Genomic DNA, 14,775 nt, shown 5'->3' with positions numbered 1-14,775 from the left:
TATATAATATACCATATGGAGGATAATGGGCAGTGCATTATGCAGGACTATGGGGAGTGCATTTAACTATATGGAAAACTATAGGGAGAACATTATACTATATGGAGGACTATTGGGAGTGCAGTATATTATATGAAGGACTATGGGGAGTGCAATATACTATATCGAGGATTATGGGGTGTGCAGTATACTATATGGAGGACTATGGGGAGTGCAGCATACTATATAGAAGACTATAGAAAGTGCAGTATATTATATAGAGAACAATAGAAAGTGCATTATATTATATGAAAGAATATGGGGTGCATTATACTATACTAATATACTATGTGGGGGCTATTATATTTGGAGGGCTATGTGAGAACCTTTATACTGTATGCAATCAATTATACAATGTGAAGGTTTGTGTAGGGTCGATCATACTGTGTGGAGTTCTGTGTAGGGGACCATTATACAGTGTGGAGACGTGTTGGACAATTATACTGTATGTAGGCTCATTATACTGCATGGAGGGTTGTTTGAAGGTCACAGTTGGGGGATCATACTGTGTTGGGGTCGCCATCATTTTCTGGGGGAGTTGACAGGTAGGGTACAGTAGGGCCATCATACTGTGCATGTGGAGAGTACTGTGGAGGAACTTTTGCTGACATCATATTTTTTTGCAATGAACAGGAAATTTAGGGCTCCAGTAGGAGGAATATTAAAAGGCACGCAGTACCACACAGTAGGTGCAGTAATAGTGACACATAGCAGCAGCGGCTCAGCATTGGGGTATCAGCATGATAAGGAGTTTGTGCAGGTTGGGGATAAATGCAATAAATGTGCCTAAAATGTATTGTATTAAGGCTGAGTGTTTTTTGCGTACCAAATATACACAAAAAATCAGACACATGTCCAGTAGGGACCGCAGGGATCTGTGCTAGGATCAATTCTTTTCAACCTCTTTATTAATGACCTAGTGAATAGAATTGAGAGTAAAGTCTTTGCTGATGACACCAAACTATGTAGGATATTAAAATTGGACCTTGACATTACAATATTGCCAAACGATCTAAATAAGATGGCTGAATGGGCAAACACTTGGCAAATGAGATTTAATGTAGATAAATGTAAAGTAATGCATCTAGGACAGAGTAATCCTATCACTGCATATACATTAAATGGGAGTATACTCGCGACTACAGAACAGGAGAAGGACTTGGGTATTCTGGTTACAAGTAAGCTGAGCAGCAGTACTCAATGTCAAGCAGCAGCCACAAAAGGAAACAAGATTTTAGGATGTATAAAAAAAGAGATAAAATACCATGATCCGAACGTATTATTACCCCTTTATAAATTATTTGTGAGGTCACATCTAGAATATGGGATCCAGTTTTGGGCTCCACATTTTAAAAAGGACATTCAGAAATTAGAATCGCTTCAACGATGGCATCTAGATTATTACAAGGGACGGTAGGTATGCCTCTCATATGAGGAGAGTTTGGAAAAGTTGGGCTTGTCTAGCTTAGAAAAAAGATGCCTCAGAGAGGATCTCATTTACATGTGTAACTATATGTGTGACTAGTACAAAACACTGGCACGTGACTTATTCCTTCCAAAGACCGTACTGAGGACCGGGGGCACTCATTACAGGTGGAAGAAAGGAGATTCCCACAGCTAAATAGGAAAGGATTCTTTACAGTTAGAGCAGTCAGACTGTGGAATGCCCGACCACAAGAGGTAGTAATAGCAGACACAGAACAGCTATTAAATAAGGGCTGGAGGATTTCCATGATACACATAACATCGCGGGTTATTGCTAAAGTAGTGACGAAATGTACAATTGGTGGAGAAAGGTTGAACTTGATGAAACTAGGTGATTTTTTAACCTATGTAACTATGTACTACAGTATATAAACAAACCCTTTAATCATAACATTTTGCCTCTAATAAATTCAGTAGGTTTACAGCCAGAAAATGTCACAGATTTTATTTTCTTTCTTTAAGAAAGCTCAAAGTGAGATACATTTTTAAGGGACAAAAAGCATGGTAAGCTTGTTTTCTATTTGCAAACAAACTCCTTATATGTACATAATAAAACATTGCATTATGTTACTAATGAGTGCTCACCTCTTTTTGATGGTACTTAATTGCCAATTTTAATCGGGCCAGGTCATTACCACTCTGCTCTTCCAATATGCTGCCATCATCCTTGTAATTGAGGATAATTTCCAGTTCTCTTGAGCTCCTTGTCTGATCCAGCAGATCTTTAGCAAATTGCTTACATTGCTTTGATAGCTCCTCATACTCAGATTTAAACTCATTTTCCACTTTGCTTAATTCCTGTAGCTCCCAGCTCAGCTGGAATGCTGTGAGAAAAGGATCTTCACTTGACAGTGCTATTAAAGAAGGACTCGCCAATGCCCTGTAGATGTTAAGTCTTGATCGAGAGTGCCGTAAACTGTCCACATCAGATCCAGAAACACATTCCACACAGTTACAGCGCACTTCATGTGGTCTGGGGATTGAGACTCCTTTTTGAACAAGATGCTTTATTATTTCATAATTGTTTGTATGAGCTGCCAAAATAATTGGGGTGATGTCTGGAGTAAATTCAGAAAACTGTTTATCCAAAAGGATTGGAGGAACCTGTACGCAAACAATATAAAAAAAATATTACATTATTATATTACATATTCAGTTTTACGCAATTTCCCAAAACATGTTATTTATTTTTAACAACATGAGAAATGTAAAAGGATTCTCAAAGCTTACTATGTTTATTAGTGATGAGCGAATATACTCGTTACTCGAGATTTCTCGAGCATGCTCGGGGGTCCTCCGAGTATTTTTTAGTGCTCGGAGATTTAGTTTTTCTTGCCGCAGCTGAATGATTTACATCTGTTAGCCAGCTTGATTACATGTGGGGGTTCCCTAGCAACCAGGCAACCCCAACAAGTACTTATGCTGGCTAACAGATGTAAATCATTCAGCTGGGGCGATGAAAACTAAATTTCCGAGCACTAAAATATACTCAGAGGACACCCGAGCGTGCTCGAGAAATCTCAAGTGACGAGTATATTCGCTCATCACTATTTATGACCATTTACTTAGAATTGGTCATTAATAGAAGCTCAGCTGTTTTAAGCTCCAGCTGGATCTATTGATTAGGAGCTGAACTGGAGTGCTCAAGAATTACCATTACACAGTGAACGGAGCTGTATTGTTCTGCTCTATTACAGCTTTACATCTGGACATTGCTGGAGCTGAAAACAGCTCATCAGTGTGGGTTTCGGGTGTTGTCTCCCGACCAATCTGATATGACATGCATGTCCTATGGATAGGGCATCAATATTTAACTCATTGGGATTTACAGTGATTTTAAGAAAAACTTTTTCTGACTTTTTTGTGTATGGGTGTGTTAGGTGTTGAGTTCCCGCCGCTACACAGGGGGAATCTTGAACCATGTCCACTGCAGTCTCCCATTCTCCTCCAGCCGCAGTGGAACCTGCTCAGCGGAGACATCGGTCACAGCTTCTGGCTCAGGCTGATACTGTGCGCTTGCCTTTGTAGCCAGCACTGATCAGCAGGGAGCAGGCATTTCAGGGACTAAGTCCTGCTTTTCCCACACTGAGCATGCCCACGGGACGACCTCCCATTGGTCACATGCCCAGGTCCTGTTGGGGCTCCTATTGGACCATTAGGAAGGTCCCGGAGCACTACTACTATAAAAGATTTGCATGGCCGCTCAGCCATGCGCTAGTGTAAACTTTTGTGTGTGGATGTATGCCTGTCAATGGATGAAAGCTCTGAATCATTCCCATCCCTAGAGTTGTTGTCTGCTCGCAAATGGTAGAGATACCTAGCGCCCGCCTGTGCTATCCTGCAAATTAGCACAAGATACTATCTAGTTAGCAGCGACCGCCAGAGCGACGCCATGCACAGATAGTGCACTTTCCTGGCCCTAGTTAGGGTGGTTAGTGGCATCCGTCAGAGCGGCGCTGCACGCACTCCTGTGCGGTAAATGTTTAAGGCTACGTTCACATTAGCATGGTGCGCCGCTGCGTCGGCGACACAACGCAAAACGCAAATAAAAACGCACCAAAACGCACGCAAAAACGCTGCGTTTTGCGACACATGCGTCGTTTTTTGCCGAAATTTGGATGCAAGAAAAATGCAACTTGTTGCGTTTTCTGCGCCCGACGCTTGCGGCAAAAAACCGAATGCGTCGCACAACGCATGTCCATGCATCCCCCATGTTAAATATAGGGGCGCATGACGCATGCGTCGCCGCTGCGTCACCCGACGCAAACACGCAAAATGCTAATGTGAACGTAGCCTTATTTAGCTTTTTCCCTGGCACCACAGTAGGGGTGTTGAGCGCAAGAGATCTAGAGGGACTCTTATCCTGAGTCTCGGAGCAGAGTTCTGTGTCACCTTGCTTGTGCTGTCTGTGCTGTATTGCGTCCCTGTAATGCAACAGGGTTCACTTCCTTCATACCGGGTGAAGCTAACCTGTGTGTGTACTCACACTATACTGCCATATAGTCCGTCATTACCAAGCAGCAGGTGTCTTAGCTGCACTGTGGACCCCGGACTACGGACGCACCTAATTTAATCTCTAATTATTATTTGGTGCATTCTGCAAGTAAGAACTCTGACATCATGCTGATTGACATCCAGCTCCCTATTGCCTAACTGAGAGGTGTCAATCAGCATGATGTCAGCAGTAACATCGCACTGACAGAGCACAGTCGAAAAGAAGGAGCTGCTCTGTCCACATAACACCACAGGAAGCAGGAGAATCGTCGGCAGAACCGCTCTTAAGTTCTTAGCCCACAGGAAATAAATATAAAAGTCCTGGATAACCCCTTTAAGAGCACTCATTAGAACTAATGACTCTTTACATAATGCATTGCTTGATTTGGAAAGTTCTTTGCTTTAAAAGAGTTGACCCTATTGCTTAGTTGTAATTTTGTCCTTAGCTAGGGCAGAAAATCAATATTACATCTGTTGATATCCAGCTTTTACCTCCTTCACTGCTAAACTGCTTAAAGACACAATGGAATAGTGCAGATGTTGCTGCCAGAGATGACTGATTAAGAGCAAACTGAATTTAAGTCGAATTTTATGAGTTGCACAGGTCCCGGAAAATTTGAACAATTTGAAATTCGATTAGAATGAACTGCCAAAAAGATGCCTGCCTTTTTACACATTGTAGAAAACTGCATTAGCCACAGAAAGCTTACATTACCTTAGGCAAGAACATATGTGTTTCCCCCATAATGCCTTGCAGCTATCACATCACAGGTGCTATTATAGTCTGTATGAAAGTCTATATACAAAAAAAAGTTGCATTCTATTGTGATAAAACATGTCAATGTGAAATATATTAAATATGAATAGGAATACTTCTTCTGGATACTAGGAAAAAATGAGACTCTTAGCAAATAATTTGGCCAATTCATGCCTGCCCATCAACCAATGTCAAGGTGGTCTCAAAACTGATGGGTCCCCACATATATAATGTGAATATCTCTCTTAGGCTGAAGTCTGAATTCCTGGGTGAATGTGGATACATCTCTCAGTAAAGCCTGCATTTGTGGGTAGATAGGACCCTGCTGTAATTAAAACCACCAAATATTGTGCTTGGTCAGAGAGCTAACATAGAAATAACAAAAGACTGACTGGCGCCTCCGTGCTAGTGTGAATAGGTGCATTTCTTTTTGTATATTGTATATGGAGGTGGCTGTTCCTAGTATGCACTTATTCACACTAGCTTGGATGTGTCAGTCAGTCTTTTGTTATTTGTATTAAAGTCTAGGCAGGGAATGCAGCAGCCATTTTAGAGTGAATTTAGAATAGTGAGAGTTTGTCAGATGTCAAAATTCAGTAATAGAGGTAGGAAGACAAAAACATAAAACAATGGACAAATACTCAAGACAGCAATGCGAGTAGTAGTGTGCAAATAATAAAGAGATTCAATTGATAGGGGGAGAGATAGAAGAGGTACCAGCAGCAATGCTAGACACTGTGATTAATCAGTGATATGGTGTAGCTGGCATTTGTTCTGCTGCAATTTCACAATTTTTTCTTTATTAAATAAAAACAAAATAAAAACAGCACAATAGTTTTTACAGAGAAAAAAAATCTTAAATCAGCATCAGACAGAGTGTTTGTCAGAAGAGACTGTACTGAGTTTTTGCATTTCTTGTGCAGTATTTATGAAAGGGGAAATATATTTTTTTTTAATTAAAAAGAAAATTCCCCCAAATCTAGACTTTTAACTGCAACTGTCTATTTCACAAATTATGTATGTTTTAGAAACAATTTATTGCTGTTTTTTTGAAGGGGTACTTAACATTTCTTATGAAGTCACTTTTTGGAATTTCTTTTTTAAATGTAGACATTTATCTGTGCATGTCAGTTTTTGCACATTTGTTTTACTTGTTCAATTTGACAACCATACTAGTCACACCAATACTCCAGCCTGCTGCCACAATTTTCTTTTTGTACCTGTATTTACTTAGAATTTCTTAATATGTCTTTTTTGGCAAGGTTTGAATAATTGGAGTTGAACGTTTTTCAACAGTTTAATGTAGTGTTGAACAAAATGTAAAAATGTATAGTGAAAGATAAATTGGCAATGGTAATGAATACAAAAGAAAAAAAAACATAACAAGGCTAATAACGCAAAAACTGTAAACAGCAAAAGATCACAAACACCACTGGCACCAGGTGTCCAGGCAGTATTACTATCAAATGCAGGTCACAATTTGCCTTTTTTTTTACCTCTGGCAAGTGTATTAGCGGGAGGGCATTATGGAGTATATGGCACATCACTCATCGGAGCCACAGTAGTATGATGTTACCTCTTACAGTGACGTCATCAGTTTTCAGTATTTTTCACAGACTGGTCTGCCTGATCATAAATGACTAAGAGGGATAATTTTTGGACTATTTTTTTTAAATAAATACGAAGAAAAAAGTGTTTAAATTGAAGAATCAACTAAAAATAGTAAATGTTTATTAAAGGGAACCTGTCACCTGAATTTGGCGGTACAGGTTTTGGGTCATATGGGTGGAGTTTTCGGGTGTTTGATTCACCCTTTCCTTACCCGCTGGCTGCATGCTGGCTGCAATACTGGATTGAAGTTCATTCTCTGTCCTCCATAGTACACGCCTGCACAAGGCAAGATTACCCTGCGCAGGCGTGTACCACGGAGGACAGAGAATGAACTTCAATCCAATATTGCAGCCAGCATGCAGCCAGCAGGTAAGGAAAGGGTGAATCAAACACCCGAAAACTCCACCCATATGACCCAAAACCAGTCCCGCCAAATTCAGGTGACAGGTTCCGTTTAACATACAATCCAAACAAGACATGTTCAAAACATTTTAAAAACCACAAATGGCTGTAACCTGAGTAGTCCAGACCACATCAGTAAAGTGCGTGGGTCTAACTTGTCTGTCAATATGATGATTTAGGAAACCCAAATTATTGCCATCTTAATACAAATATATTGATATATACCCCTAATCACAGCTTATCCAGTAATTCAAGAGGCACTGCATCATTAACCTGAGCCCCAAAGTAAGGACCAGTATTATGCAAAGTGCATAGAGACAAAAGGGCAGAAAATAAATTTGCCCAATGGATAATATGCAGTCATTCATCAAGAAGAACAACGTGACAGATGATAAACAAGAGCATATAGAACAATTTTGTATAATAAGTATCAGGATGAACGATAGATAATACAACCCTATGGATGAAAGTGTCATAATTGAATCAAGAAAGGTTGCACAACAATCACACTGCTGGCATAATTTGCAAATGATTTCAAAGAGTAAAAATACATATGCAGAGATCAAGTAGACAGACATTGACAAGTAGACCCCATGTGTATCGGCATTAGGGGTGAGGCTTCATTACTTCTGCCCCTGATTAAGCCACAAACCTAGTGATGATACGCATGGTGTATCTATTTTTAGGTGATCTCTCTTTTTGGTATGCAGTAGGTTGATCCCAATTATTATGCAGTGGTGCCCTCCTTATTTCTTTGAATGATATTTTAATTGTTGCAAAAACATTAAATGTCTATCAAAGTATGATGTTATTAAATGAGCTGTTGGTTACTATCAGGTTACCATCTGTTTCTAAGGCTAGCATTAATGAGATTAAAATGGGCTGGATAGAGTCCTAGAAGATCTGAGTCTTATACATATCTTTTCAGTGAGAAAGTTCTCACACTGTGATTGGTGAAGTCAGTAAAGTTAAAGCAGTTCATAGGTGGTGGATCACACAGAGGTTACCATGAAAAGTGTCGGCTGTGACCTTTGGTTACCCTAATGATGTCACCGCTTATCACTGCAGTCTGCTACTCTCAGTGTATTCCGGCGGCCATGGCGAGCGGTCATGTTACTGACGTCACCGCTCATCACAGCCTCTGGATGAGTCGGGGATCGTCCTGGGACCTCTTTATTATGGATTTATGGTGGGCCCTGATGGATTATTTTTATTTTTTTGTGTGTGTATATTTATTTTGACTGCGGGTTACTAATGGAGACTTGACGTCAGCGGATATTGCAAAAGCTGAAATCAACCCCAAAACCATTACATTGATTCCCAATGTACCAGGGCAATGGGGAAGAGTCAAGGCTAAGTGCCAGAATTCGCACATCTAATGGTTGCACCATTTCTGTGTTTGCTGAGGGCTGGTGTTATTAGTCTGGGAAGGGGTCCAATATCTATGGCCCCTTACTAGCCTATTAATATCAGCCCTAGTGATGAGCGAATATACTCGTTACTCGAAATTTCCCGAGCACGCTCGGGTGACCTCTGAGTATTTTTTAGTGCTCGGAGATTTAGTTTTCCTCACCTCAGCTGAATAATTTACATCTGTTAGCCAGCTTGATTACATGTGGGGATTCCCTAGCAACTAGGCAACCCCCACATGTACTTATGCTGGCTAATAGCTGTAAATCATTCAGCTGAGGTGAGGAAAACTAAATCTCTGAGCACTAAAAAATACTCGGAGGTCACCCGAGCGTGCTCGAGAAATCCCGAGTAACGAGTACATTCGCTCATCACTAATCAGCCCGCATCTGTCTGCTTAGCCTTTTCTGATTATTACAAACCGGTGGGGACCCTATATCTTTTTTTAGTCCCCTTTGTAATAACCAGTAAAGGCTAAGCTATTAGCTGTGAGCTGATATTAATTGGCTCGGAAGATGCATAGATATTGGCTTCTTCCCATACTATTAATACCAGCTCACAGCTATCTGCTTTCCCTTAGCTGGGTTATTAAAAATAAAGGGGATCCCACACCATTTGTTTATTTTCTTTATTGGCTAAAAACAAGTACAGAAAACTACATATGCAAAGTACTAATTACATACAGTATATTACTGAGATCTATCTATTTCTGTATACAAGATTGCTTAATTAGTTAGAAAACTAGCTTTAAATGACAGAGAATTACCGTATGAAAAATTTGATTTAAAAAAGACATTGTATGTGGATTGCATACGCATGTCATACAGATGGTAGGTGAGGAAAAGGAAAGCGTGAAACTCGCCTGACACTCTCCAACTTCTCTGTCTGAGAATCTCAGCTGCTTTATACACTCAGATGTGAGCGAACTCTTAAGGTACCTTCACACATAACGATATTGTTAACGATATCGTTGCTATTTGTGACGTAGCAACGATATCGTTAATGAAATCGTTATGTGTGACAGCGACCAACGATCAGGCCCCTGCTGGGAGATCGTTGGTCGCGGAATAAAGTCCAGAACTTTATTTCGTCGCTGGACTCCCTGGAGACATCGCTGGATCGGCGTGTGTGACACCGATCCAGCGATGTCTTCACTGGTAACCAGGGTAAACATCGGGTAACTAAGCGCAGGGCCGCGCTTAGTAACCCGATGTTTACCCTGGTTACCATGCTAAAAGTAAAAAAAAACAAACAGTACATACTTACCTACAGCCGTCTGGCCTCCAGCGCTGCGCTCTGCACTCCTCCTGTACTGGCTGTGAGCCGGAAAGCAGAGCGGTGACGTCACCGCTCTGCTTTCCGGCTCCCAGACAGTACAGGAGGAGTGCAGAGAAGCAGAGCGCAGCGCTGGAGGACAGACGGCTGTAGGTAAGTATGTACTGTTTGTTTTTTTTTACTTTTAGCATGGTAACCAGGGTAAACATCGGGTTACTAAGTGCGGCCCTGCGCTTAGTTACCCGATGTTTACCCTGGTTACCTGTATCGTTGGTCGCTGGAGAGCGGTCTGTGTGACAGCTCTCCAGCGACCAAACAGCGACGCTGCAGCGATTCGGATCGTTGTCGGTATCGCTGCAGCGTCGCTAAATGTGAAGGGGCCTTTAGTGAAAAAAATAACAGATATGGGTAAAAAACAGAAGCAACTTGGAAGTAACTATGATGACACATGGGAGAAAAATCAGTCCAACAACTAAAATGTGAATGCAGCCTTATAGATTGTTCAAATGAGCGAATGACTTGGGCTTGTGCTGTACATGTGCACCATGGACCGCACATAGAGAGCACATTCATCCACTATAGCCAATGTGACAGTGCACATGGGCGATTTTCCACACTGACCAACAGTCTATGGCCGGGATCACACATACGAGAAATACGTCCGAGTTTCGCCTGGTAATACCCGGCATTGCCGCCGTCACTCAGGAGCGGAGAGTGCAGCCGCATATTAATACATGCGGCCTCACGCTCCGCTCCTGAGTGACGGCGGCAATGCCGGGTATTACCATGCGAGACTCGGACGTTTTTCTCGCATGTGTGATCCCGGCCTATCTGGAATAAAAAACAGCATACACTACTTTTGGCAGATATATGGACCAGACTAGTGCACATTAACAGCAGGCAGCTCGTGCACTCAGAGCCAAACCTATCCACAATTTGCAAAGATGACTGGCCCTTGTTTTATTATGGCCGTTTGAACCTGGCTTTAATCTGAGTAAATGTTCTAGATGAAATTGTAGTACTGATTTTTTTTATGCTGCTTGAGCAATTTTGTTGAATAAATTGAGCAAAAAGCGGAAAATAAGTCAACAGAGAATTGAAAAATACAGACAATATACAATTACATGGTCAGTAACATCAGAAATGAGTGGAGCAGAAGCCGTTTATCCGCTATTTTTATCAGGACTTTGACAGGCTTGAAAAGCAAATGCCAGGTTTCCAGACAGACATATAAATAGGAGCTGAGCTGTTATCAGCGGCATAATTACCAGATTTCACCGGCTCTTGTGCAAAATATGAAATGCCAACTACATAACATTTATCATTTTACAGAGCAACCTAGTGGAATAGGACAACACGGCCTAATAACTCACAGACACATGAAACAATGTCATGATGCAGAATGTACCCATTATGAAAATTCACGATATGTTTTTGTAGCTTTCACCATTGATTTAGGAAGCAATAATTCCAGAAATGTATTTATTTCATCACCAGAACTTAGATAGCACCAGCATAGTCTTGATCCTCAGTGAGATTAATAATCTAGCTTCTTCATATTTCCATTTGGGAACCTTAATCATGAAGCCAGTGTGGACCATATATGTTCAGGTATCACAATGATAGTCCATGGATTCCAGTAACCAAAACATTGGCTTATTTTACTGCAAAACGCTGCTGACTTTCCACAGATCTAGCCAGAAGAGTCATTTTGACTTCTTTGGAGGCAGAAATGATTGAGCTATATTCCCACTATGAGCTTTTCTTCAGTTTTTGATGTTGAAGAATTTCTGCACCATTTCTGCACCTATAATTTAAATTAGTTCACTTGCATTATTTAACAAGCATTTTTATTGTGTTTTTGACGCTGCATTTTTTTTGTCTCTTGTTGGTATGTCAGCATTTAAATAAAGCTGCTTTGTTTTTGATACTTCCTCTTATTTGGCTTTGACAAAACTTTATTGACATACTTCGGTGCGGATTACATGGGTTGCTGATGCGTTTCCTCAGCAGAAACACACTAAAAACTTGTATATTTTAACTTGTGGAATTTCGCGACCTAATGTAAGTCTATGGTGAAATACCACACAGAAAACTCAGCGTACCCACAAGAGCAATTGATATGCTGCGGATTTGAAATATGCACCGCAGGTCAGTTAATGCTGTGCTAAAAAGATGCTCATTGGTCTGGGGATTTCTATAAATCCCATCAACTTTGTTGGAACTCTAAGAAAAGGTGTTTTTGATGCAGCACAATTATGCAACATCAAAACACACCAAAAGCTAACTGCGGCAATGTAGTCTTACTTTTTCACTCCTAAGGCTACGTTTGTTAGGACTGGCGGAACGCACCAAGAAAGGTGATATAGATGCGTTCGCAGTCCGGAGTCCACTGTGCAGGTGAAAACCTGCTGCTAGTAAATACAGACTATATGGCGGTACACTAAAGTATATACACGTGGGTTCAACCTCACCCAGCGTGAAGGGAGCAATCCTGTTGCGTCACAGGATCGCGGTACCGCACCTAAAGCGCGAGCGAGTAGTCAGCGTACTTAACCCCAACTGGGATTGAAGTCCGATTAGACCCTCGCTGGCACTACACCGCAACTGGGTGTGTAAGGAAACTAAGTTTAAATATATAAATGCACAGGAGTGCGAGCAATGCCGCACAGACGGACGCCACCAACCACACTGGCTAGGGTATGGAAAGCGCAAGGCAAGCACACGGCGCCGTACAGGCGGACACAGCAAGAGGACGCTGTAATGTGTGTATCGTGCAGATGATTAGTCGGGCGCTAGATAGCTACCAACATCCGCGAGCAGACAACAACTCTAGGGAGGGATATTTAGGAGCTTTCATCCATCGACATACATTCATCTACACACACACATATAACGTTATGAGACAATACTAGCGCATGGCCGTGCGGTCATGCACAGTTTATATAGTTGCAGCACAGGAAGTGGCTACAGCACTTTTGCCCTTCCAAGACCTGCCAAGAGGACCAATGGAATGTGCTGCAGAGCCTGAGCACATGACCCTCGATCTCCAACGGGAGATCTTACCCTGGGCATGCTCAGTACGTGCAGACAAGGACTTAGTCCCAGAGAAGTCCGCTCGCTGCTGACCAGCACTGACTTTAATGGCAGAGACTGGAGAAGCAGCAGTAACTCTTTGCACAGAGTCAGACTGAGCGAGACGCTGGGAGCGACGTCCCTGCTGAGCAGACTCCACTGTGGCTGGAGGAGAATGGGAGACCGCAGCGGAGACGGATCGAGATTCCCCCTGTGCAGCAGAGGAAACTCGACTCCTAACAACGTTCACATTAGCGTTTTGTGGTGCTGCGTCGGCGACGCAACGCACAACGCATGCAAAAACGCAGCTTTTTGTGACGCATGCATTCATTTTTTCATGATTTTTGGCGCAGAAAAAACTGCATGATGCAGCATTATCTGTTGCGCAAAAAAAACGCATGCATCACAAAACGCAAGACAACGCATGTCCATGCGCCCCCCATGTTAAATATAGGGGCGCATGGCGCATGCGTCACCGCGGCTGTGCCCGACGCAGCCCCGCAAAACACTAATGTTAATGTAGCCTAAATTGTTTTTAGAATTTGTATTCAACAGAGCTATGTGATGACTTTTTTGCTGAAAAAAGCATATTTTGGAAGGATCTTTTTTTCCCCTCATGCTTTAGTTAAGGCTAGGGTCACACCACCAAATTATCTGTCATTCAAGAGAATTGGACCAATTATACTAATCACACGCTGATCAGAGATTGATCAAAAAGGTGACCATAGTGTGATCAATTTTTTTGGACGAGGGTAAGATGGAATGAAAACTTTTCTCCACTTTCTCCATGCTGTCAGTCCGTGAAAATCAGACCGCACTCGGATGTCATCTGAGTACAGTCCGATTTTTTTTACACTGACTCATTGACTTGCGTGGCTGAGTGCGATACAAATATCAGACGCCAATTGTTCGTGCTGCAATTTTTTCCTCAGACATGTCCTAGGAAACAAGCTGACGTGCACATCCCCATAGAATAACATTGGTCCAAATGTGATCCGATGTTTCGTCGGATCGCACTTGGGCTGAAAATACGGTCGACTGCATGAGTCTTAGCAGTCTAAAATAGCATGCTAATTTTATTCAGTGGGTCAGTATGTGTACAGTGATGCTAAATTGATGCTATTTTTGTCACTATCTTCTAACAGCCAAAACCTGTTTATCTATCAGTGTGTGATGGTTTATAGTTTGGAGGTCAATCTGCATTTTTTTCTGCCTTTTTTGCTACCAATTTGGTGAATAAGTTTTTTATTCTCTTTTTACTTGTTTATATTTTTGGAAGAAATGAACCCGTGAATATTTAATCTTCAGTATGGGACAATATTGGCCTACCAGCATTTTTTAAGTACTCTTTTTTTCTGAGCTTATAAATTATGAGAAATACAAAAAAGTTATATTAACATTAATAATAAATTCTAAGATTTAATAATTATAATTCACAATACATCCTAATAGGAATCAGCAAAATGCAAATCTGAAAAATTACCTCATCCTCTACCTCCTAATAGGAGTCTGTGTTACTCCATACACAATATCGATATTAATCAGCCATGAAATAACATGTCACTGAAGGGGGAGGATACAGCTAAATGCTTCTAAGTGTTTAATCCCCTAAAGTAGGACATAGCTGCTTGTAAATGGCTAATTAGCAATAATAGGATTCAGACGCTGATGAAGGACCAATCTGTGTCTCTATTTACTGTATATAGACAGAAAGCAGAAGTCAGAAC

The 14,775-nt window shown here is 41.4% G+C and overlaps 1 protein-coding gene across 1 annotated transcript in view; it reads right to left on the bottom strand.

Moving 5' to 3' along the window:
* Positions 1–14,775, bottom strand: part of TRPC4 (transient receptor potential cation channel subfamily C member 4) — a 413,435-nt gene that overhangs the window by 144,011 nt on the left and 254,649 nt on the right. Inside the window, exon 3 of the mRNA XM_069758936.1 lies at positions 2,110–2,628. Coding sequence (XP_069615037.1) covers positions 2,110–2,628 — 519 coding nt within the window. The remainder of the gene's footprint in view (positions 1–2,109; positions 2,629–14,775) is intronic.

The sequence above is a fragment of the Ranitomeya imitator genome, chromosome 3 (assembly GCF_032444005.1).
Source record: "Ranitomeya imitator isolate aRanImi1 chromosome 3, aRanImi1.pri, whole genome shotgun sequence".
NCBI classification, from domain to species: Eukaryota; Metazoa; Chordata; class Amphibia; order Anura; family Dendrobatidae; genus Ranitomeya; species Ranitomeya imitator.
Note: the sequence above shows the minus strand (reverse complement) of the source record. Positions and strands in the feature narration are given on the sequence as shown.